We start from the raw sequence: 26,581 nt of genomic DNA, 5'->3' as shown, positions 1-26,581 counted from the left end.
AGAAGTCTGAATGATCCTGAAGTCATCCTGGGCCTGCTGATGGAGATCCTCGCAGACATAGTGCTGCTTAGGCTCCACGGTGCAATTACAAATTCAAGAGTGCAAGTGGTCACAAAAATGCAAGTAAGACAGGTCTCAATGTTGATTGTGTGACGTAATGTATCTGACAATGCCACAAATCTAACTGCAGACTATTGTGATTTTTCCCAGGCTAAACTGAAATCAGCAAATCACTCTAGTCCAGAGAATGGTAGCAATAACTCTGACACTGTTAAGTCAACTGCTAAAAAATGCCAGAAAAAGAATAACTACTGTTTAGTTATAGCAATAGCAGTTTACCTAGCTAGGTAACAGTCAGCCAACAAATAACAACTGGTCACTTGAAATGCCAAGTATATATGGTTCCTTTTACACATGTTTTAAAAAAAATCATTTGATCATTGGATCAGCTCAAGATGCATGAAATGATGACATGTAATGGGGTAAACGGAGAGGGGCTATAAATCGTTCAAATGGGGATGACAGCACACATCTTCAGCCTCTCCTCCAAGTTATCCATAGTGTTGTCCGTGGTAATCGGGCAATGGAAGTAGTTTTTATGAAGAATGAAAAAAGTGCTTGAAAAAACTGTTAGACAAATGCGTCCTAGTTCCAGTGTCAGAAATGTGTGGGATGAGAGGGTTTCATATGCCATTTTACAGTTCAACAAGCACTCAGTTTGAAGCATACTGAGGCCTTCATTGCAATACAAATAACATTTCTTTGTTCTGTCAGGTAATGTGTTTGCATTCCTCCTATGATTCAGAGACTAACTGGCTATTGTCTTCTTTTGTGGTAGAATATTCTTGGTTTGTTTTGTTTTGTTTTTTTTAGAACAACACATGAAAGACAGGATGGGATACATATGCCACCTAATGATGCTGGCACCTTATTAAAGTCATTACACAACATATAACATACCACCTCCATCTGCTGAGCAGTTCACATGCAGGTCACCAGTATCCTGTCTGGCTGCAGGTGAAATGATTATCATGCAAATAGTCTGCACAGCCTGTCTTTTGTTTTATGTTTTACAACCGTTATTTTTTAAATGGGACTGTGTTAGGTCATTGTGCAATGCACATTTCTGCTTATGTCTCAAATGATGAGTTATGGTTTGTTTAAGACTGGCATTATTTAACTGGTAGATGAAATAAACTATAAAATATAAAATATAATGGAGATATTTAATATCTGTAAAGTTCTTGATTTAGTAAATTTACTGGCTAAATCATTTTGGTTAGTGAATGCATGAAATTACTTCCAGACTAACTATATTCAGATGGTGATGTGTATTGAAAGTACAAATAGCATGTTTTGGGAACATTTTTCACATCACTGATTGACTGGGAGACTAAAAAGTTCGGCAATATCTGCCTCTGTGTGAACAACTATGATGTGTGCAGCATGTAGTAATTAACATCTGGCATAAGGTCAACTGCAAATTCTTATCTCCTGCAGGACACAGAGTCCACAGAATGTATGTCATATCCTCTGTAGTTAATGATTTACAGGATATGTGACTATGTGATATGTGAATAGAAAATATTGTCACTAGTGCAGTGTTCCATATGCTTGGGGAGGAGTGACCTTCACATGGGCCTCAGTGCCCCAAGTTATCTGAGGGATACAGCACAGTGATTTGAAGGACAAACGTGAACTCTAAAGAGAGAAGGGAAATGGGTGGTGTCGTGCTCTGGAATCTCCATTAACCCAGCACTGTCGGGAACAGAGCGGGCCTGCGCCACACCACTAATTCTCTTAACACTGGGTCAGAGCCCTTTTAAAAGCAAATGCAAAGCACAGTGTCAGTGGACTGTTTTATAAGAATAATATGAGCTGAAATCTCAGACTTTAAAAGACTCAGGTGAACCCTGCAGCTACCTAACACATGCTGTGTTCCATCTGTATTTGCCTCTACACACATATTTCATTTCTGTCTGAGAATGTGCTGCACACTAAGGCCCCAGTTAAATCAAAAGGGCTACCTGGGCACATAAACAAAAGCTTAATACCATGATCACATTTTTGCCCCCAGGTTGTTGTTTTGTACAAAAGGAATGTAACTTTCCACTTAAATTAATTAAAAACACTGGCTCACCAAACCAAATCTGAATCTATTTGGGTGAATAAAACTTGCCAAATTGGGCAAACGAGCATCATAATGCCTAGTGTGTGTTTGCCAATGTGTCAGCTTGTTTTAGTTACTGGCTGACCTGTCTTATTTGGCAGCACAGTATGTTTGGACTGAGCAGCATGTGCAAAGAAGGGGATACTGGCTGACATGTGCTCTGACTGCTGTCTGTGCCAGTCAACAGGATGCTGGAGACTTTTATCCTCTGTGCACTGATTGAGATTAATAGCTTGTTGTAGACAACCGAGGAAAACAAGAAGGGAATTCTTCAACAACACCATACAGACAAAGGTCAGTATGGTGTTGTTAAACTAAACAGTTGAACAGCCAAAAAAAAAAAAAATAAATTATATATATATATATATATATATATATATATATATATAAATAAAATCTGCTGGCCTCACTGTCACAATTACTGAATTATATTTTCATATATGTTTTTTGATCCCCAGCTCCTCCAGTCTGCATGCCAAAGTACCTTTGGGCAAGATACTGAACTTAGGTGTGAAATGCACGGCCCGCCACTGAGTTAAAGTTGCTTAGCCACACATTCTGCAGATACAGAGAAACATTCATTTGGAGCAATGGATATAAGTCAATAGTCACCATCCTTTTCACTCTGTGTTTGCTTTCCAAAGACTCCTGGGTAAAATATCTGGCTGTTCAGTCACTACATGCTCCGTTCAATTCACCAGCTATTTGCTAACTTTATCTTTCTGCTGTTAGGTGCAGGGCTGATGGTGTATACTGGGGTTTTCAGAGTTTTTTTTCTCTGAAAACAGATGAGTGTGAAACTAATAGGCAATTAAACCAAACCAATGTGCTAATTCACTGATACACTGTTTGAGTTTAAATGCAGTTTTCAATAAATTGCCTACTATCTATTTTTTGTCTCTTGCTTCTATTTATCCTTTTGCATTTTGAAGCTCTATTTACAACCTGGTTACGATCCACCCAAGCGAAATGCAAATACTTGTAATTTTTTCATTTAAAGTGCCCCAGACCTTCAGGGGGCACCAGTGCATGTTGTGTCTCACTTGATTAGTCGCTATTTGTTTCTTGTATGTATGTAATGTTAAGTGGACTCTTACATTTTTACATAATCTTACATAGTCTTTAAGTCCTGTCTTGTTGCGGGCCATGTGTCAAAATGTTGTTTCCGAAAGGAAAAGTCTTAGCTTGTATAGCTGATATAGTTTATACATGATGCAATCAATGTCGTTTGGTTCTTTTTCCTGGATTGCAAAATTGCAATTTACAGGGGGGCTTTTATTTTGAATTCATGATTCATGGACATGTCTTCATTCTCAGTGCCTAAAAAACAGAGCTCTTAGAGTGTGTGGTCATGTCTTATCTAAAACTTTATTCCACCTGTATTTTAACTAAAAATGTTTTTTATATTAAGTGATTGGTTTTGCTGAATGCAACTATTCGCACCCATTCAGTTAATCAGCGTCTGATTTCATGAAATATGCATGGACTACCGGCAGGCACTCAGTGGGGAGCTTTGGTTTCCAGGGGATATTGCTTGAAACGGAGCACAGCATCCAAATTATGCATTGCTCCAAATTGGCTTGCTGTGTCTTCAGCCTTCCACACTGCAGCAAAAACAGTCAGGGCATTACAGCCCATAAGTATCAGACATTATCTCAAAGTTCCTTCACCCTGTTAACCTTTGTGGTATGACTGACTACAGCATCTTCATTTCCCTGTGTTGACAGAAAGATGCATTGCTGAATGACCACTGATAGTCTTTGTTGTCATTTCTCTTTGTTATATTGGAAGCCAATGCTAAGCCAGTAGACAAAGCCAGCTTTTAAACATGAAAAACAAAACCAACCCCTGGAGTAGAGTCAGCTGTTCCCTCTCTCATTGAGATATCTGGCTTCAGAAGAAACAACAGTACTGCAATGTGGAACAGTTCATGATCATGTCATAATATTCTGGCCTTTACCTTGAAGTAAAAGAGAGAGCAGTAAAACGTTATTGCTCTTGCACAGCCTCTGTAAATGTCACACATTATCCTGTTTGCTTTGGAAAATTCCTCCTCACAGTTTTCAAAATCCTCAGCCAGTTATTTTAATCTGAATATAAAACAATCAACAGAACTGAGTAGTGATATTAATTTACAAAAAACTGGTCAAGTTCTCAATTTATTTTACACTGGGAAAAACATAAAGCAGTGTCATTATGTTTCATTTGTTAAAAAAGAAAAAGCTGTTTGCTTTTGCCTGTGCTTTTTTCTTCCATAATAACAGCTATTCAAATGGGTAACCCTTGAACTCTGCAAATGTCAACCTAATCAACAGTCATGCTGAATGTCAACAGTACACCATTGTTTTATGCAGTCCTGAAGGCCATTTAAAAAAGCAGTGATTGTGTATAAAACAGGATAATGGATTTCTTCCCATATGGACAGCAGATCCACATGAGTTGGCCACAGAATATCCAGCTGGAACTATAGGGAGAAACAATAACATATCCGCTTAAAGCTGCTTGATAGCACCATGTTATGTTGTTACAGCAACATGTATTATTGCATCACTTTTTGGCTTACCTGAAACTGTTTGGGAATGCACGATTTTTAAGTTTGTTTCACATTGAAAGCCAGTGGGGCAGATTGGTTCTGCCTGACCAGTCCCACAGGCCATCCTAGGTCCATGTTTATTTTAATAATGTGTGCAATTGGCATAGCTATCCCATGTCATCCCTGATGAATAAAACTGATGTGAGATACCTGCACGAAAACACCTGTCTCATTGTGCTGATACCACTTGCTCGACTGCTAGTGATGAATGTGAATTCAAAACATGTTGAAGTTAAAAAAGGGCTGACAGATGATATAATGCACTCCCTGGTGGTCAAATTGGACATCCTCACATAGGACATCTGCTTGTGTCTCTAAATGGACACCTTTGTTGTCCCAGCAGAATTAGATAGACATGAGTTTTGTTGTGGTTTTTGGTTAGAGCTCATGATAACTAATGATACACCAGTCATTTTCATTCATATTAGCAAGTTAGCTTATGACACAGTCAACTAACCATTATTATTACGAGAATTTGGTAATCATCTGATGAGAAAATGGATCAGTTCACTAAATAAACATTTTCCTATTTACCTCTGGTAAGATAATTTTAGATTTATGTGCCCAGGTTTTGAGATATTTGCCCCTGAAAACCCTTGTGCGACCCAATTTCTTTTGAAATTTGTGGTATTTGCAGTGATAAAGCCTTTGAAAATATGGCCTCAAATATCAGTATTTATTGATAACATTGAATATTTGATACTAAATGTACAAAGTTTGAGAAAAAATGTTTGATATTATGTAAGAGGTTAGTTAATTGTAGGTATGGCTTAATTGCTTTTGATTACCATGATATCTCCCCCAGGAAATACTGGCAACCAACCCAGAAACTAGGGGTGAGGGGAAAATTTGATTCACATAAGATTCCATATTCTCATCTTCTACAAATATGCATAATAGCTCTAACAGGACAATGATGCACTCTTACAAGAGGGAGACTAACTATTGTTTTAATAAAAGGCATTTGACTAATGGTGGTGAACATTAATCACATTTCATTTCCTTCTTGCTGTTCACTTTAAATGACAAAACCTTAACTGCCAGCTATTTTTAGCTGGCAGTTAAGGTTTGGGAAGGCCCTACTGTAACTGTTAGGATTATTAGGGCCTGGGAACCGAAGGTGCAAGGACCCTATTGTAATCGTTCTGTTTATTATTAGGGCCTGAGCAACTGAGGTTGCGAGGACCCTATTAGAATTGTAGTGATTACTATTATTATTAGGGCCAGAGCACCGAAGGTACAAGGACCCTATTGTAATTGTAATCGCTCAGTTTATTTTTAGGGCTCGAGCAATGAAGTTGCAAGGAACCTATTGTAAACGCTTTGTTTATTAGGGCCCAAGAAACAAAAATTGTGAGGACCCTGTTGTAATCACTCGGTTTATCATTATTAGGGCCCAAGCACCGAAGGTGAGAGGCCCTATTGTTTTCCCAATGATTATTATCAGGGCCCGAGCACCAAAGGTGTGAGGTCCTATTGTTTTCCTATTGATGATTATTAGGGCCCGACCACAAAGTGTGTGAAGGCCCTATTGGAATTGTTAGGATTATAAGGGCCCAAGCATGAACCGTGCAAAGGTCTTATTGGAACTGCTCTGACTATTATTATTCCTGTAGCGCAACAGTTGCCGTCTTGAGGGCCTAAACATGCTCAAAAACTCACAAAACTTTGCACACGCATCAGACCTGCCAAAAATTGACATCTGATAGGGGTCTCATTCACTGGCGCTGTAAAATGGCTCCATAGTACCCTCTAGAAACTTTCAAAACCCCCTTGTCATTGGGCTTAGTTTGTCCGAGATGAACGAAATTTGGAGGCATTATGTAACATGCTCAGATGTACAAAAAAGTCTCTTGACATCATGACCTAAAACCTACAGGAAGTCAGCCATTTTGATTCTATCGCACACATTTTGATTATTTTTCGCTATTTGGGGATGTGGTATTTGATCCAACTCCTCCTACAGATTTTTATCATATTGACTTCAAACTTGGTCAGGATCAAGGCCTTTGTGATCAAAAGTTATTAAAAGATTTTGTTGATGTCGATGGGTGTGGCCGTGGAGGCACCTTAAATTTTGATGCCTTGCAATGAAACAGGTTGAAACAGTTGCATTCAAGTTGCTGTAACTCAGCCATACTTTGTTCAATCTGCCCCATATTCCACAGTGTTGATAAGGGTCTCGGCCTGAACACACCCACATATTAATATTAACAAAAAGTTATAGCACCACCTATTGGCCACAGGAAATGACGTTTTAGACTTTGACGTCCTGTTACTAGCAGGTTGACATGATTCACTTCAGAGGCTTCATGAAGGCCTTAAGGCTTTCCTGACCAAATTTTGATGTTCTGTTGAATGGCATGTCTGTGGCGTCATTTACCAGGAAGTTGATGTAACTCATGCATACTTTGTCTGATCTGCCCCAAATTTTACAGCTTTGACAACAGACCTGTCCTGAACACATCTACATTCCAATATACAGATATAATCATCAACCAATGTTGAGTTATAGTCATAGTGCCACCTGATGGGGGCAGTGAGGGACTTCGGACTCATTCCTTCTGTGTCTGGTGGTCATGCAGTTGCAGAACTGTGTCGTATGACCTGCGGGAACCCCCCGCGGCCGTGGGTCCCCCGACGGGCAAGAGGTGCGAGAGCCTGTTCATTGCTGCTTGCAGCTTTAATTATTAGTGAAAATAATTGGTGATGCAAAATGGCTCCATAGCGCCCCCTGGAAACTTCACGCAATAAGCACGCAATAATTAGTTTGTTGTAGGTGAACGAAATTCAGGGAGCATATGTAACATGCCCCAATGTACAAAAAAGGCTATAGATGTCATGGCCTCATACCTACAGGAAGTTGGCCGTTTTGATTTTAAATGAAAATTTTGCCAATTTATGGCCATTTTTTGCCATTTGGGGACGTTGTATTTGATCAATAAAGATTTGATCATACTGATGTCAGACTTGGTCAGTATACTCTTAATATGTTTGTGATTCTAATTTATTCAAAGTTTTATAGAATATTAAAGGGCATGGCCATGGTGGTCTCTCAAGTTTTGATGCCTCACCATGAAACAGGAATTTGCATTTCAGTTTCTGTAATTCAGCCATACTTTACAGGTTTGATAATGGTCCCAGCCTGCACAAATCCATATGTCAACATTCATCAAATATTGTAGTGCCACCTACTGGCAACAGGAAATGACTTTTTTCCTCATCCTTGTTCTATCCCTCACTTCGAGCACAATTAAAGACTCTTGGGGTCCTCTATTGTTTATTGTAAGTTGTTAACTCTCATTTGCACTGTCCAATTTGCCCCAAACTTCACATGTATGATGAGAAACCTGGCCTGAATGCATCTATGTGCCATTTTTCAGTCATAACGCCCTGTACTAAGAGCTCCTCACCTCATTCACATATGGAGGCTGCCTTGTACTGCAAGCCTTTGATCCACAATAGGATGGAGCAGAAAATTTAGCAGTGAGGAGATTCAGATGGACAGTTTTCCTGGAGCACAATTCCACCATATAATTGAAGTCCTGAAAAAACTCCCTCCTAACAAATCAGTTAAAACAGTGGTCTTATCCGTAGGCCTTAACAACTGCATAAGACGACAACAGCCCTTAACCATCATGAGGCAACTTAATATGTTGCTGAGAACGGCAGAAGCAGCCTTTCCAAATGCCTAACCCTAACCTATGTTCCAATTATTAATTTCAGCAATAAACTGGAGAAACAGCAAAAGGACCTGCTCATATAACCTGACAGAGTCCCCTCAGGTTTAAAACAGAGGCCAGAGACCCAGTCCATTGGACTAGTAAAACTGCTGAAAAAATGGAGTGAAAGTGGAATATTGTGCAGACCAGTTAAACATGTAATGGGGGAGCAGTACAGTACTGTAACTCCCCACAACTCAAATATAACCAACCTTTGTTCTTCGTTAAAATTAAACAATTTCCAGAGAGAGATATTGGAGAAGGGCCTTACCTTTATCCCAACCCCTAGACCACCAGACCGGACACAGCTGCTTAGTGATCTCCATACCTATCACAGGAGACTGAAAATATTGGATCATTTTCATTACAATTCAGATTATCCACATGTACCATTTACAAACAAAAGCATTAAGTATTGGGTTCATTTAGCTAAAGAACATTGTGATTTCACAGCACTGTTATGTGAACTTCTCTATATATTCATGCAGACCAACTGTATTTAAAGTGCACAGAAAGTTCAAAAGACTTAATAAAGTCTGCCTTGTTATGAAAGACCTATTGTTTTGCTAAATCTTTGCTCCTAATTCACTGTGGCAGCTTGGATGGGGATAGCAGTTTCTCCACTTGTTCATGGCAGCTTCAGAGACTTCCCCGACAGCTTTGTCTTGGGTGGATGAATAAAAATGCCTGGCTTCCATCCGAGGCCCACCAGCAGGTCAATCAAATGATGACTCAAACGCGACTTCTTTGCTATCTGCACAGCAAGAGCAGCCGGTTCCCCTGAGGAACACTTTTAATGGGTCAGGTAATCAACCTCTGAGTCTCCAAACACCCTCCCTTCTTGTCTCCTTTACATTACAACACCACTCTCACTTGCCAACATTCTGTCTCCATTTCACTACCATTTTGGAAGTCCAAGACGTTCAGATATGTGTATAAAATTAAACCTCTGACTGTGACGTTCCAATAGGTAATATGAGGTGCTAAATTTGTAGCCTACTTTCAGATTTTTAAATGTATTAACTGAATCATCTCTGAATCATCCAGGGCTTAAGTTATGCCTGATACCATGGGAACAAGATTCAGGACCTCCCAGACTGGGACTGGCACCCATTTGATTGGGTCCAGCACCTTCTTTGTCACTATCAGAATCTGTTAATGTTTTCTGTTCTGTCATTCTTTTATTTTCCATTGAAATTAGTTGTTAAATGCTAGGCAGTTTTTTGCGGCAATCATTAGACAGACAGAATGTGTCACTCCCGTTGGGCTACTGCATCAGAAGACGGGTGTCTTTGTCAACCCTTTACACAAACTGAATTGAGAGAAAAGCATTTCAACTTCGATGAAAGTTTCAGTCTGACACTGGGGTTGGAGCCAGTTAACTAGCTGGCTTATACTCTGGATGTATTTGTACCCAATTTGGTAAATCATAAATTTGTATTCACTTTTGTACCTAAGTGCTAAGGATAAGGGTTTAGACTAAACATGTCAAGGGGCTATCTCATTTAACCCACATACAAGACAGCCCGTCAACAAATTTTCATGTGTTGGAACATTCCTAAGAGGAAAATATAAACAGTGTCCTTAACAGCAGTTAGTGCTTCAGCCAAAGAAAGCTGGACTCAACAGTGTCTTGTGGCTTTTTATGCTTTGGTATAAAGTCATCACATGCATCATATTACATGATTTCTGGGTTGGCTATTGGAGGTCAGATTTTTCAAACACTTCTCACTGCTGTTTGTAGACATACTCATGCATCTTTAAAAAAATCAGCCTGCCAGTGAACTTTAAACTGTTTCTAAGGAAAATACCTCCTAAATTGGCCAGAAAATAGGAAGAGGAATCAAAAATCACAAAGTTACAACAAAGACACAAAATCAACACGAAGCTATTACTCTCATCACTCTCTCTAGACTTTGAAAGACTGAAGTGTGTTTTGGTGTGTTAAGTCAAAAGCTTGATTGATTATCTTTCAGTTTGCATCTAGGCAGAGGGCCATGTCTTTGTGGTTGTTGGTGGATGATGAAGGATGAAAGCTCAGTCTGGAGCTTGTGTGGTCATAGAGCTCCAGAGGACTCTGCTCCAGCAGCCTCCTCCTGCCTTGAACACACCTACATCTTCCCAAGTCAGTCTTTTATTATGAGAGAATTGGAAGAATGCATGACTTCAACAACAGTAATTGTGCACAAGGAGATGTTAGAAGTGGGTAGAACTGCAGACAACAAAGGAATAATTTTGCTTTTCATTAGGCCTCATGCAAAAACCAGTCATATAAACAGATTCGTTCTTAAGTGACATGTACATTTGAACAGACAGACTGCCACTTTCTCCATAGGGGGAGGACATGTTTGTTTGACGTGGAGGGTTATAGTGGCTTAATCTGTGTGAATTCAGAGTTTAAATGATACCAAAACAAATTACAAAAAAATTATCTAACAGATTTTTTCACTATATCATGTCTTGCCAATTTGCTGGATTTTTTTTTCTTCAGATTTTAGTATAAGGCATATAGCAGTTGTTGAAGAAACCTCTAAAGTCCTTAAGTCAAAGTTTGCTGTAGTGGTGGTGATTTATTAGTATTCTAGAATATGGTGAGTCTGCTGACACACAGAGCATGTCTGAGACAGCAAAGTGACCCAGAGTGAAGGGCAGGGGGGCAGTTATACTGTGGGTACAGGAGCAGTGATCAAACAGTATGTAAATGTGAGATTAACAATGGTACAGAAAGGATCACAAAAGGCATGGGTATTTGGATTCACAGTTCTTATAATGACACAGACAAGACCTCTTGGTGATTCAGCAGGAGCGAGAAAGGGCCACAGACTCAGCAGGGGGTGGCCCCCAGACTTGTCACTGTAAGGTGTGACAGAATTAACATTGGAAGGTGTGATGAACAGCAGGAACAGGAAAGGACCTTGCTTTAAAACATAGTGTTGCCAGTAGTGATTTCAGACATTATTTAATTATCAGAAGGTGGGCCTGAACACAGAAGCCAGCAGGTCGGTATCCCAAGTAAACAGTTCACGGAGCCACAGACAACAAAATCCAAAGGGTACAGACAAGCTAAGGGTCAGGTACAGAAGGCTGGTCAGTTTACCAGGGTATAGACGGAGCAGGATGGTCGGAGACAGGCAAGGTCGACAACAGTAGATCAATACAGAGAAGGACACTGGAAAGTCTTGCATCAGACATGGCAAAGAACAATCTGGTGTGTGAGTGAACAGGAAAGGCTTAAGTACTGGCTGAATTGGTGGGTGGAGGTGCACTGGCACAGGTGAACTGAGTTGGCTGATGAGATGGGTGTGGCTGACAGGTAGAATGGAGCAGAGGAGGGGTGAGGGGAAAAGTACTGGGGAATTGAGGGAGTAATGAAACAGAACTGTGACACTAACAGGCGTTCTAACTGACAGTTAGCAGTTAGCAAGAACATTACTTCACTGATGTTCTGTTAGCGTACTAGATTATTCTTTAGACAGCCTCTCCAACAGTGAAGTATAACCATGAGTGATGATTTTGTGGGTTTTTTTCCTGATTACTTATATTAATGTGCTCTTAAGATGCACATATGACAGCAATGTTGGGTGGGTTACTGCTAGAATTAATATATTCAGCTTGTAGCATACTGTAATGTAAGTTTGCAGATTTTTATATAAACTATTCTGCAGAAATGTTTTCATATCTGATTTAAAGCCAGTTTCAGGTAAACTTCACCCTCCCTAAAGCTGACCATGACAGTCTGCCAAGAAGTCTCAGACCATATTCAGCTATATGGTATATTCATCTATAACAGGGGCTGCTCAAGACAGCCTGACATGCTAAAAGCCAAAGACAACAAACACGTTTCCTCTGGGCTCACATAATTGCTGCACTTCTATTTTTTCACTCCTGTGCATATTTTTGTTGTGCAGTTTTGAAACATCTTTCCAGTGGTTCCACCACAGATAAAATGTATGATCTTTATCAGAGAAAGTGTGCTTAATGGCCACTGTGAACAAATGGGGGCCAGTTAATACAACTGAGGAGGCGTAATTGTTGTGTAGTGTTGTGTCATGGGAATGTAATCCATTATTTATGTCTCCTAATTGTGTTACTGTTGCTTTCTATAGATCAGAGCACTCACATACCTAAAAATTGGGAAGTTCCCTCTTCAAGATAATGGGGGATAGTCCATTATATTATACGTAAAAAGAAAGCCTATTCAATTTCAGCAAGTGAACATATGTAGCATCAACCCTCTTCATGGGACCACCTGCTGGTTAGAAGCAAGCATTGCAAATTAAAGAAATGAATAATTCATGCCATCTGTAAGGTGGGAAACAAGAAAGTCTGAGTCATACCATTCAAAACATCAGCAAACTTCATACAGCTGCCAATATCACACTTTTGGCTCAATGATGTTGAGCCAAAAGTGTGATATGTGTGTACCAAAATCTCCACTACAGGAGCCACATGTACAAAATGAGGTATCTTAGGAATTATCCTGAGGGGAGTATATTTAAGGAAAAAAACAAAACAAAAAACAAAAAACAAAAAACATACCTATGAACTGTTGTGTGTATTGTCAGTGCTGCCATGTGCCACTGACCTCCAGTCCTCCAGCACCATCCTAGACCCCTGGAAGATCAGGAGAAGAAAAGTAAATAATTAATGAAAATGAAACTTTTACTTGCTCCTTATTTCTAACATTTATACAAAAATGTTTTTGAATGAAACCCACTGTCCCTCCTTAATGTGTAGCCTTGGAAAACTGATTTTTGCAAGACTATCATCTGTGCCCTAAGGTTAACTCATGCACCGGGATCTAGAGGGAAATGAAACAACATCTCATGAGCTGGATTGTTTGGATTTGGGATGGATTTGGCTGTCACACATCTTATCTAAGAGCTGTAAAAACATGAAACTAGTCTGTCACAACTGCCTCTCACTCTGATGTAACACTGGGAACAAATAGTATCTACACAATATTCAGTTCACAATTCACAATATTCATTCATTTTGGATCTGCATCAGGTTTGTATACTACTCGATATGAAGTTGTGTCTTACTGAGTTTCTGTCAAGGTAGGATGTCAGGACCACCAAAACTGCCAGCCATCCAGGGCTCATCTATAATGCCTATCAGCATGTTAAAGGGTCATCTCACCTATATCATGCAAGGAAAAAAACTCAAAAACTCAATACATTTTCTAACCTCTGTCTCAAGTGAGATCTGTCTTTGAAAAGAGTTTTCATAAGGAAAATTTGGATTATCATTAAAGCTTTTGAAATTTTCCAGATTAACTGACATTTCTTAAATTATTGATGGACTGTCATTTCTCTTTATTCAGTTGAGTGGTTCTCGCCTTAATATAGATTAGAACAATAATCAAATAGGGCTTTTCAATGTATAGAACTGTGTGCCAATCCTACCTCTGAACAACACAACTGATGATCTCAAACACATTAAGGAGGCAAGAGACTCCACAAATTGACTCAAAACTCTGCACACCACACTTACCTCAGACAGGAGGGCTGAAACTGAGGGAGCTGAATTGGCTGATTTAATTCCTGCTTTAAGTGACTGAGTGAGTCCGAGCCACTTTGAATGTCCTACAACATCACTCCAACACATTCAACTTGACCACAGACCAAAAGCTCTAAGGTGTACCAACATTTAGTCAAAGTCTGGCCAATAACCCTAAAAATTAGGCACTTTTATGCAAAATTTGTTCTTACTTATTTTGTGGCCTTGCCAGAAAAACCCATTAATCCTTAATTTTAAACAGTCACATGACTTAGTGAAACTATCTTTGTAAAATAGGGCTTTGTTATGTGAGGCCTGAGGTGTAATTAACACTTCACAAATCAGGCACTGAGTCAATACCATCAGCTCTGTGTTTTCTTTTAAAGTCAGATTTCTATGTGACTGGCAAGGTCAGCAAATGTGGTTTGGAAAACAATGAGAAGATTTGACAACTGTGTGCTGGGATTTTTTTGGATGATTGATAGGCAATAGTTTGCCAGTGAATACATTTACCATTCAGCCTTGGATAGGATGCAAAGCTAGACCTCACATTATGCTTAGAATGCCAGTATTTGCTGTGTTAATTTAAACACCTGAGAAAACTCTTATACAACTGATCAAATTTCCATCTAGATTACATTGTAACTCTGTTCAGCAGGTTTGGCCTATTTATTATGACAGCAAAGCCAGGAGTCCATAGAGTCAACATGTTACTCAGCAATAATCATTTTAATGATGTTGGTGGTGGGAGAATGCATTTAATTCAAGGTTGACAGTTATATTTATGTAAAGGAATTAAAGGTTTTATTCTGAACACATAATATTGTACAGTTGTATATATTTATGTTGTCTCACAGAAAGATTTCTCCATATTCATATTGATTTCACAGAATTTGTTAGTAATCCACAAAAATGGGTCTCTCTCTGCAAATACCTATTTTAAAGAGTAGGGTCTAGACCTGCTCTAAATGAAAAGTGCCTTGAGATGACTTTTGTTGTGATTCGGTGCTATATAAATAAAATTGAATTGAATTGAATTGAACTCTTTGAATGATGCATCTGTAGACTGCAACTCTACTGTTGTGTTGTACATCTGTCTTAAAACCTCACAAAAAATCTGATACACAAAAGATTTCTCCATCTTCTTACACCCTATGTGCTCCAGTGACCCGTTTCTATCCGTAGGGTCAACATCAACATTGTGGAGGAATACAAGTATCTAAGGGTGTACTTGGACAATAGATTGGTCTTCAAGAAGGGCACCCTCTTCAAGAAGGGCCAGAGCCATCTCTGTTTTCTGAGGTGGCTGAGGTCCTTCACTAGCTGCTGGACGATGCTGAGGATGTTCTATGAGTTCTATGATGTGGTGGTCAGTGCCATTCTCTTTGCTGTTGTGTGGTGGGGCAGCAGACTGAGGGTGAAGGACACCAAAAGACTTAATAGGCTCATTCACAAAGCCAGCCACATCGTGGAAGGCGAGCTGCATTCTCTGACAGTAGTGTCAGAGAGGAGAATGTTGTCCAAGATAGGAACAATGTTGGACAACCTCTCACATCTTCTCTATGACGTGCTGGTCAGCTGTAGAAGGAATAAATAAAATATTCTGATTCTGATTATATTTAAGGGGAACACTCTTTCTGGGGGGCTCACATGTAAGAATTAAAACAGAGAGTCTCCAATCACGCTCTAGGATGGTACTAAAGCTAGTCTGCCTCAAGGTCCAAAACCTACATTTTCAATGATGCAGCTCAACAAGATATTTCATTAGACATTCACTGCCCACTCCTCCAAAACACAATGCAAATTTTCATTTAAACATTTTCAACCATAGAAAGCTCCTTCAGAGCCACATAAGATATTTTACAACCATTTTCATAGGCTGACTCTTTTTTTACTAGTAAACTGAACTTCATGTGTAAAATTGTGAGTGAGCACCCCTTTAACACTCCCAGTTCTCTGTGAAAGTAACATATTTTGAGCAGCACTTTCATTAACTTGTTTTCTCTCCCGCCTTTTTCAGGGCTGCTAACTGTTTACAACCCACTTGGGTTGGTTCGTCTGGGGAGGTGAGAACACCCCAATTAAAGCAGCCAGCACTCAACAGTCTCAGCCTTCATCCAGCTCAACCCCTGGAGCAGTTCATCTCAGGTAAGACAGCACCCAGGAGCAGGCAAACAGCCAGGGAGTCATGTTTAATGAAGCCTACTACAAGGCTTCTTTGTCCCAACACCGCAGTACACAGTCTGCACGAAATTATGTTGTCATGATGGGCTCTCTCTTTCTGTGGGTAGATTCATTTTTTGATAATACAATAACTCTATACCAGTTCAAGATAACTTCACACTTTCACCACAGACTGTCCCTGAATACATTTAGCAGCTCCCACTTACCCTCTCGAGTTCATGTTAATGTTACCCATGTGTTATGAAGATGTAACAAATGAGTAATGTGTTATGTCTGGGTAGTATTATATTTCTGACATATGCACTAATTAATACACTGACTTGTATTATTAATGAAGCCATTGGTATAACTGATTCTGTGTCATATATCTATACTTATGCAAAATGACCTGCATAATGAATACACTGTCCTTTCAGCATTTATTTAACCTAAACCTTTGTAAGAGGCCTTTTCCACAGTTGACAGAAAATTATGTGATCTCAGCAGCAGAAGTTGGTCTTCTTCATGCTGTTTTGTGTGAACATCTGGATTACGCATGTGCGTAGACCACTTGTGGCAGAAAAGGCAAGAAGGCAGGAGGACTTTACAGCAGTAAGATACAGAGTCTATTAAGGATCTGTCTTTTTTGGCTTTTCTAAGGAGTTGTGCAAAGTTGTCTATCAAACTTTAATATATTGTAGAATCCAGAGACTGTAGGTATAGTGATATGGAGAAAATACATTTGAAAATGTTGAGTGGCTCCCCCTTTTTTGTCTTGTTGTTGCAGGAGTTTAAAATGGATACTGTACTGTTGATTACAAACTTCAATTTGAGCTAAGGTTCAAATCAGACCAAATGAAAATAGGTGTCCTGTGTAGTTTTCTTGTAAGCAAACAAAAGTAAATTACATTCAGTGTTACTCACCAAAATGCACTGCATGCATTCTTGAGGTTTAACATACATGCCAAATGTATTTCCTCATGACATGTGCAACACTGAGTTTTTGAACTATTTCAAATCCTTTGTTGCTCACATCCATGTTTACTAGGTTCTCTTCTTCTTCCCTGCTGTTATCGGCTCATTACAGCACGAATCGCTGATCAGTGGAATAGCGTGACACTGTTGGTAGGACCCTGTATTGCATACGTGTTGTCATGACCCCTATTTGAAAATTATTAGTTCTATGTCTTTTGTCCTGTTATGTATCCTCCTAGTGTGTGAGTCTTATTTTGGTATTCTGTATCACTTCCTGTTTTATTTTGGTAATGATTTCCTGGTATGTCATTTGTGGTTTTACTTCCAGCTTACAGTTTTGTCTCACCTGTGTCCAACTTGTTCATTAGTCCCTGTGTGTATAAAGTCTTGTCTGTGCTGTGTGTCTCCTTGGTTGACAGAGTATTACCTAATGTTGTATTGTGCCACTTGCCTTGTAATCCTGTGTCTCCAGCGTTTTCCTATTATTTCTTCCATGGACACTATTTGTTAGATTTTTTCAGCTGTGTGACAGTGAGTTTTTGGTTCCTCTTTTGTGTTCTTGGCTAGAAGAAGACATTTCTGGTCTGAAGTCAGCCTCAGAGTCTGCATTTTCTCCTGTATCCCGAGCTCCACTTTGTGACACGTGTCCTTGTGCACATGGATGAAATAATCAAAACAGAGACACACTTATAACCTGCTTTTACACATCTACTGAATATATTTTGACATGACCTGGAGGACCTGCATGTGTGAGTGCAATTGTCCGAATCAGCTGGACCAGACATTAAACTGATTTTATCCTGCCAGCTCCCTAGTACAAAGTCAGAGCAAGTGAGTGGGCATGTTGTTGATGTTTTTATCCAGCCTTGTGCATGCTCCACCCAGGCACCACTCCTCAGTTCAAATGAGAAAACAGCTCTGCCAAAGCAGTTATAATGCTACTAGAGAAACGCTTTCAACTACTGAACTTCATAGGGAACTTTAACAATTTCACTACAGATTTGGACCAGTCCGATGAACTGTATGATAGGTAAGAGAGTAACTTGAAACTTCACCAATGGGATGCATAAATGAAGCTAGATGACATAGGGACTTTCCATAGATGTCTTCTTACTGAGTCATGATGGTACAAGTGTGGAACTGTCATTACATAATAAGGGGCAGGGCTTTAGTAACACTCTTAAGGGACAAGTGGTGCTCAGTGGAAAATTCAGAGAAATGCTGGTCCACATAGCAGCAGCAGTATTATTAACTAGGTTTTTTCAAAACATACTATAGTTTTAGCATGGGCAGTAAAAGCAATTCAAAGAAAAAAAAGCAAAGCAGATCTTTTGTTATTAGGATTTATTCAATGTTGTTATGACTGCATAGACGTAGTTTTCAATGTCAGCACAAACCACAAACACAGACAGAGATATACAGTAGAGCTTTGAAGACTTAAGTGTTATTTTGGCACGAAACCTTCAATCAACTCAAATGGCTAAGATGCTGGCTGACAAAGAGAGGAGCTGATAAACCGAAAACTGGGACTGCATTGGGTACTAAGGAGGCCTGCATATAGTAAGTGATATACTCTGAGTCCTAATTAAAGGTAGACTGCACTAAACCTTTCAACCACATTCAAAAGCAGCACACCAGATCAAAGGCTTTAGCTAATTAGCACTGACACCACTAATATGACCCGCCTCTCACAGTTTCATTATGAATGTGTCCAAACAGCTTCCTGGATAAGCGCTGAACAATGCTTTTCATGCTGTTCAAAGACAGGTCTTTTAATCCTTTAAATGCTCATGGGTCTGTGTGCCAGTCCTAACTTTTGTAACTTTTTTAAACAGTAGAGTGGAACCAGAGCAGCAGAAGATAATGAATGTGAAAATACTTTTAAAAAATCATTACAGCAGCACCTGCCAGCTGCCACTTTGGGTCCACACAGGTGTAAGACAGAAAAACATATACATGTACCCCTTGGCCACATTCACAAAAAAATCTCCTCTAATTTGGTCAACAGCTTTGTCTTGTCCAATTCTTCTCCCTGAGCTTTTTTTTTAACCAGTTCTAACATTGGAAAAATCACAGCTGATGTCTACAATCCTGCCCATATGTATATTCCACAACTAGAAGTATGCAGAAGCCAACCATACATTTCTCGGTGTGTGAAGACATGTGCAACTGTCCCTCCCTCTGCAATTACTGTACTCCCCAGGTTGTTGTTGTAATTTTGGAAGTTAATTAGCATGGCTAAATCTGCCCCAGACAAAATTTGAATGTAAAATACACTAATTTATTTAACCTAAATTAGTAGGGCAGAAAAAAACAAAAGGGCCTCAACATTGTTAAAAGCAATTGAGAGTTTTGCACTTTGGCCTTTTGAAGAATGAAAATCTAGTTTTAAAAGACAGTTAAATTTTATTATTTGAGTAATCTTTTTAAAAATATATATTTTTATAAGAATTATTGTGTATGGTACTAAAATATATTGCTGACATCTGGAAACATGGTGCAGCTGCTACAGCAAAGTCAAGCAGACAGTCAGACAATAAGACATGACCTAAGTAAGCCAACGGTGTGTCCGTAATAACTTAACTACTGTATTTGGAGGTTCAACCAAAAGTGAAATGCTGGTGAAAAGCTGGACTTAAACTGATTTTTGATTTTTGATTTTTTACCTGATAGTTTGGCACCATTTGCATTTGCTTTCTCTTCAAGGTGAGTTTGGTTAACATGGGGGTTTTTCAGGCTGATTATCAGCCTAATCGCTCTGGTCTTAATTTAGCACCGTGTGACTTCTTCCTAAGATCAAATCTGTGCTCAAAGGAACACGTTTTGAGTCTGTATCATAAGTTAAGAAAAGAACGACAGAGGTTCTGAGACAACTGTCAGAAGAAGACCTACTGCACTGCTTTGATCAGTGGAAGACCCGAATGCAGTGGTGTGTTGATGCAGAAGGGGAGTATGTTGAAGGAGAAAGACATTGAAAAATGTTTATGTTCAATAAAATTGTATTACAGCATCAGTCTCATTTTTAATAGCCATATGTGTAAACATCATTAGGTGAGTTCTGAATCACTGCGGCAAACAGATCAGGAGTTAAAACCCATGAAAAGTTCCACTGGACAAGCCTGCTCTTTAATCACTGAACACTTTTCAGTTTTTGGACACACTGAAAAAAACAGCACTGATTTACAAGAGCTGAAGCAATGTTAGTGAACTTTCTTTCACCACACACCAATTAAAGTGCTCAGAGTCACGTTATTGTGTTTCAAATTTAAATACAAAACACTTTAGTCCCTGTAAACACTAACTATAGATATCAGAATGGTTTTAAAGCACCGAAAGAAAAATAAAGTACAAAACTCATCAGTGGTTGAACTTGATTAATCAAACACCATAAACTAAATAATGATAACAATATTGTCTAGAGGAAAACACCAATTGATTCTAGAAGTGATAAAACAAAATGTTGATGAGGACTTGAGAAGACATCAGCATTAGATTATGTTTGATAGTTATATTTTTTATAAGCATTTATCTTTATTCTCCACCTTCATTACCATGAACTGAGATGGAAGGTAATTAATATACTTTGCATGTGCCTGTAAGAACATCAAACCTCTGTGCTATTTCATGGACAATTAATATATCATATCCTTCACAAATGACATTACTACATTTCCAGAGGTGAAAGAATACCTGTCTAAAATGCTGCCCATACATACACTAAACATAAACCCATAAAATTTTGCTTTTTGTCACATGTGAGAGCTTAGTCAAGAGAGTGCAATTGTTTCAGTACTTACAACCTAAAGTAAATAAAAAAACTAAAACTCCTCACAATAGCATTGCTGCTGTCATACAATAACTGGACACTATAAAGTTACTTAAGTGCCTTCAAATATCACAGTTGCATGGGTTACACCTGCAAGTGTTAACCCCAGGATTCATGCCCCTCAGACAGTAGTGAACGTTGATCCTGCAGGTCCAGAGCTGCACATCACACTGGTTACTAATGATGATGACCCCTCCTCCTCCTCCTCCAGAGCCTCTTCTCCAATCAAGCCTTGTTGATTTAAGTTGAGAATGGAGTCGGCAATGATGCGGGCTGTTTTTTTCTGATAACCCCCAGATGTGACCATGAGTATAGGGATGCCCCGTCGTCTAGCAGCCCTGAACACAATCTCATCTCTCTTTACAATGCCCTGGCAAAGAAGAGGAAAGAAAAGCAGTAAGTACTGTAAATTCTGTGAAACTACTGGCCAACACTTCAATCTATGCTGCCTTCCTTCCCTGAGGAGGCCTCGAGGAGGACTGACTGTTCCCATCTCTTTGTTCCACTGTGGGGCACTAAGGCTCTCAGGGCAACACACATGGGAGAGACTGAAAAGACACACACACATTGGTGTGCATGGCAGAAACATGTTCGACCAGAACTAACAAATATTAAAGCTGCAGTAACCAAGAGTGTTTTCTTAAGGCCATTTACCAGCCTAAATCACTGGTTCTGCAACACACAACAGTCCCCACTGGGAATTTGCCTTATTTTATCTATTATTTTCTGGAATTTGCAGGATCACTGGCAGGATCCTGTGCATAGGAAGAAATACATCCAAGTTTGGCTCAGTCGGATCAGCTCTCATTATGCTTACAAATTTCCTGACCAATTAGCTATGTGAAGCGCTCACGAGATCTAACCCAGCAGAGCCAGCTGGTTCTGTAATCAGACATTTCTCCTGCCATTACAGTGGAGCAGAGAAAAATAGTCAATGTTAGCCTTTAAATAGACTTCTAAGGAGTAAACATGGATGTAAACTAATCAGTGGATGCTCTGCTCTTTTACTCTTCAACAACTATATATGTGGTACACTCAAAACATGTTCACATTTATGGTTTTTTATTATTTCTGTGGTCACTGTATAAGAATATAAAATATTGTGAGCTCTTGTTTTCTATCATCTGTAAAAGGCACTTTAACATTTAATATTTGAGACCAAAAGTATTAATTTCAAATTTGGGGAAAAGATCTTCAGGTCAGTAAGGAGGAGAAGAGCAGAACTACTGTGTCAGTGATGGTGCTCCCAGGAAACCCCTCCACAGGTTCCCACCCCCTTCTCAGAAGAAGTTTTGGCAGAGAAGTGAACGGCTTGTGTCCTCATTCCTCCAAACATTCTACCTGTTTTCCAGGTTAGTATGCTCTGGAAGCCTCTAATTTCATCTCCTAAGGTTAAAATAACTTTAACGCGAGTGTGTCATCAGACCTGAGTGTTGTCTGATGAGTGAGAAAGTAGAATAAAAATAGCGGCGCTTGGCAGCTTTCCCGCCATATCACAGACAGTGTTTACATTTCTATTTACATTCCTATGGGGTTTACACACATGGTTAATATGATTATGTACCTTTGATGATATGAGTTTAAAGCTGGGTCCTGACCATATGACTTATATTTTGCATACTGTTGTTTCGGTGGGTTGAATACTTAAAAGGTTCATGAACAGGTTGCTTTACTAATGCACTTTGTTGAAAAAGATTAAAGGTGCAGTGTTTGAATTCTGTGAATTTTGTAAATGTGAACAGAAGTGTTGTTATGAGCAATCTGCAGCATTTGTAGCATTTGGGATGTTTATTTAGTGAGAATAGTCTACACTGTTAAAAAAATTACCTGAGCGTATACTGATTTACAGTATGCAGTGAAATTATAATTACAGAGAGTAACTCCTCTTTGTTTTCACTGTGCCATATGCTGGTAGTTATCCAAGCAGTACTGATACTCGAAAGATGTGCTTGAACAACAGTAATGTACATTTAACTTGTGAGAGTGATGGGAGATGACAATGTGCAGGACCAGAACTATGCTGATGAATTTTGTTAGGACACATTTGTTGTAGGACATGAAGAGTGGAATGCAGTGCGGACCTTCATATGGACATTTACATAGAGATGTTAATGCACAAGGGAACAATTTGCATATTTGTTTACTGTTTTGAAGATTTTGTAATAAATCAGAAGAAGTTTTGGGAGTTACGTGAACAGTTCGTGTCCCCATTCCTCCAAACATTCTACCTGTTTTCCAGGGAAGTGAGGGGCATCGAACCCAACATCATTTGTTACTATGGATTAGAGATAGACCGATATGGTTTTTTCAGGGCCGATACCGATACTGATTATTAGTAGTCAAGGAGGCCAATAACCAATATTTGGAGCCGATATTCATTTGCAGTAAAAGTGAAAATATTGGCGTCAAAATTTTGAATAATACAAACTCCAACTCTTAACTTTGTTTAAATGCCTTTAAGCATATGTTTATTAAACAGCCTTTCAGACTTGCAACACGTTAAAGGTTTTTTTTATCTTAGACAATAGACATCTTTGTTTTAAAATTCTAACAAAAAGTGCAGGGAGCTCCCAGGGTCAGCAGCATCTCTTATAAAGTTAATTGAAATTTTTAATAAATAAATAAATAAATAGCTTCCTGAAGTCTTATAAAGTAAATAAAACAAAGTTAAATAAAATTTGCACAGAAATGTGAGTCTCAAATCAATTAGTAGTCCCAATTGAGCGGCACCAGATTGTGGTGCAAAAAGCAAAGTTGTTAAGCGTGTATGAGCACTGTTGAATGCACAGCTTTCACTGCTGATTGGCTGTTACCCGTGCTGTGGCTCTGTGTGTAACCAATCAGATGGTGCTGTTGGCGGGACAATGCCGGAGACAGAGTAGTGACTGCAGACAGAGAGGCACGGCTTCATCAGAGCCAAAATAACCTAGTTTTAAAATAACCTGCTCGTGCCCGACAAGGAGGCGCAGGCGGAAAAGCAGATAAGCGTTTTTTTTTTTTAAGATTATTTTTTGGGGCTATTTTTCCCTTTTTTATACAGGACAATGGAGAAAGACAGGAAACAGGGAAAGAAAGTAGGGGAATGACATGCAGTAAGGGTCCGGCCAGACTGGGAGTCGATCCGGGGACCAGCTGCACAGGGCACTAAGGCCCATGTGGTACGCACCCCAACCATTTGGCTATGTGGGCACCCTGATAAGCCCTTGTTTACCGTTCAAAACACACATTCATCAATTTTTCATGTCAGACACAAAAGTTTGTGTTCTGAAAAGGGACATAAGATCTGAAAAACTACAAGGAACTGTGTAACAACATTATCAGTGGTCGTAAGATATTAAGAAGCAACTGATGTTGTTTATTATTAAAGTTTTGTTTGCATTTGCATTCGTCAAAAGGAATAATTCATACACTTTGAAGAGTTTGAAATATTTTATGTGCATTTACGTAAGCTGGAAAATAAGCCGATATTGTAAGTGATATTTTTGTTGAGGTTTTGCAAGTCCACTTAAAATTGCTATGAAGACATTTGTTTATTCTACTTAATGCTAATATTTCAAGCCTTTGTAAATCTTGCTTTTGGGTTAATTTGAAGCAAAGCAATCTCAGTTAAGTCTATTAACCTGAGTATTTCGAGAACGTTTGGTGTTTAATTGCCTTTGTTAAACAGCTAAAGCTAATTGCTGAATAATTTAATTATCAGAAGTAAAGAGAGTCATATAAAGCAGCTTTCAAATGGCAGTGCCAGAGCAGATAGATGAGCTTGATGATGCACAACAAGCAGTCCAGTCTGAAGTGCCTTGTTGACGGAAAGAGTCCGCACATTAACAGAAAAAGGAAAAGAATTTCCTAAAAAGACTAAAGGGCTACGTTTTGACAGCATTTATGACTGATGGAAAGCTCTCACCAAGGCTGCTAAAAATTCTGTAATAAAAAAGTATCTTAGCAACATCTTAGAAGAACATATCAGTGCTATTGAAAAGGAGTTATCTGAGCTGAATATTGTTTATGATGAATATTGAAGGATTGACAAGTGTACATTAGTCACAAGGATTGTCGTTCAGAATGCTCAATCTCAAATCGAAGGAACAGGGGAAGAGATGATGTGGCCTGATGCTGGTTCTGTATTCGCATCCTCAGTTTCCAGCGTCTCGCCTCTAAATATTCAAAAACTATTTCTGCTCTCTCTAATGTGTCCTCACTTAAAGGACAAGAAGCTGCAGCAGAATATGCTGCTACTCAAGCTGTACTAAAGATTATGGCTTCAAGCAACTGAAGAGACTGAACACAAAATAGAGAGAAAAGAGGCTGTTCTTTTAAAGCAAGAAGAAAGTGCAGCAAGAAAAAGGGCAGTAGAAGACCTAAAAAGAGAACTTGAGCGCTTAGAGGAGCTGAAAAGACTGGAACTCAGTCAGAGCAAAACTTAAAGTTTATGATAAAGGTAAGTTCCACCGAACACTGAGCTGTCTACAGTTATGCTCACGTGAACCCTGTGTATCAACACACAACATCACTAACAGATGCAGCTCCAAGACATGTTGTTTAAGAGGAATCAGGAAAGCTTGTCAAAGTCTTGGCTGAGGCTATATCAGCAGATAGGCTACCTATTCCAGAACCTACCATCTTTAGTTGTGATCCACTCAAGTTTAATCACTGGAAGTCATCTTTCCAGAAAAATCATCCTTCAGAAATATGATACTGATTCAGAAAATTCACATCATGCAGCGTGGGACTTGCTTAATGAACGATATGGTGAGCCCTTTGTAATTGCAAAAGCCTTCAGAGACAAACTACATGCCTGATAGAGAGTGCTGAGCTGAGAAAGTTTGTGGACTTTTTACATAGCTCAATATCAGCTGGAACACAGACGGTTCCCAAGCTTTGATTATTTTGCGACTTTCCTTAGCATGGAAGCTAGCATAGCATGTAATCCCAGGACTTCCTACCATGCTATACAGTAGTGTGAATCTGATAGAGCAAAAGTCAAGAACCAAACCACAGGGGCTTTCAAGAATAGAACTGTGGGTGCTAAGATCCTCAGAACTAACACTAGCGAGAAGAGCATAGTCATATGTGTGTTTTGTCAGAAAACAGGACACAGCTTACACAAGTGCAGAAGATTCATTGAAAAGCCAATTGCACAGAGAGTAAAGTTTATTCAAGTAGAGAAACTGTGCTTTGGGTGCTTAAGTCCTGGCCATCACTCCAAAAGCTGCAAAAAGCAGATGAATCATGAAGATCGCCTAAAGCAAGAACCAAAGAGAGAACATACTGAAGACATAAGTAACACTAAAGAAAGAAAAACATAGTTAACACAACCACAAAACATAACCAAAGAAATCACATTCAAGGAGAGTTGTGCAAGACAGCAATAACACTCAGACTTCAACAATTATGCCTGTTTATGTATCACCACCAAATGATTCAAGCAAGGAAATTCTTGTCTATGCTCTGCTTGACTCACAGAGTGACTCTTCATTCTTGAGGATGTCGCAGATGCTTTAGACATGGACACAGAGCAAGCCAAGCTGAGATTGTCTACTATGACATCAAAGAAGACAGCTGCCAAGGCATGGCCTCATCTGGTGCATCTAGCAGAACACATTGCTCTGCAAATGGAATGTGAGATTAGT

General features: G+C 39.2%; 1 protein-coding gene across 5 annotated transcripts in view; it reads right to left on the bottom strand.

The window, feature by feature from the left end:
* Nucleotides 1-18,452: 18,452 nt before the first annotated feature.
* Nucleotides 18,453-26,581, bottom strand: part of hdac11 (histone deacetylase 11) — a 56,853-nt gene continuing 48,724 nt past the window's right edge. For 2 of the 5 annotated variants that reach the window (XM_051074411.1, XM_051074413.1), the window contains exon 11: nt 18,453-21,321. In XM_051074411.1, the coding sequence (XP_050930368.1) occupies nt 21,073-21,321 (249 nt within the window). In that variant the 3' untranslated portion in view covers nt 18,453-21,072. Of the gene's footprint in view, nt 21,322-26,084; nt 26,192-26,581 lie in introns of those variants that run through there. The other 3 variants (XR_007814277.1, XM_051074412.1, XM_051074414.1) reach the window with 3 other exon arrangements.

This window comes from Lates calcarifer, linkage group LG12 (assembly GCF_001640805.2).
Source record: "Lates calcarifer isolate ASB-BC8 linkage group LG12, TLL_Latcal_v3, whole genome shotgun sequence".
Lineage (NCBI taxonomy): Eukaryota > Metazoa > Chordata > Actinopteri > Centropomidae > Lates > Lates calcarifer.
Note: the sequence above shows the minus strand (reverse complement) of the source record. Positions and strands in the feature narration are given on the sequence as shown.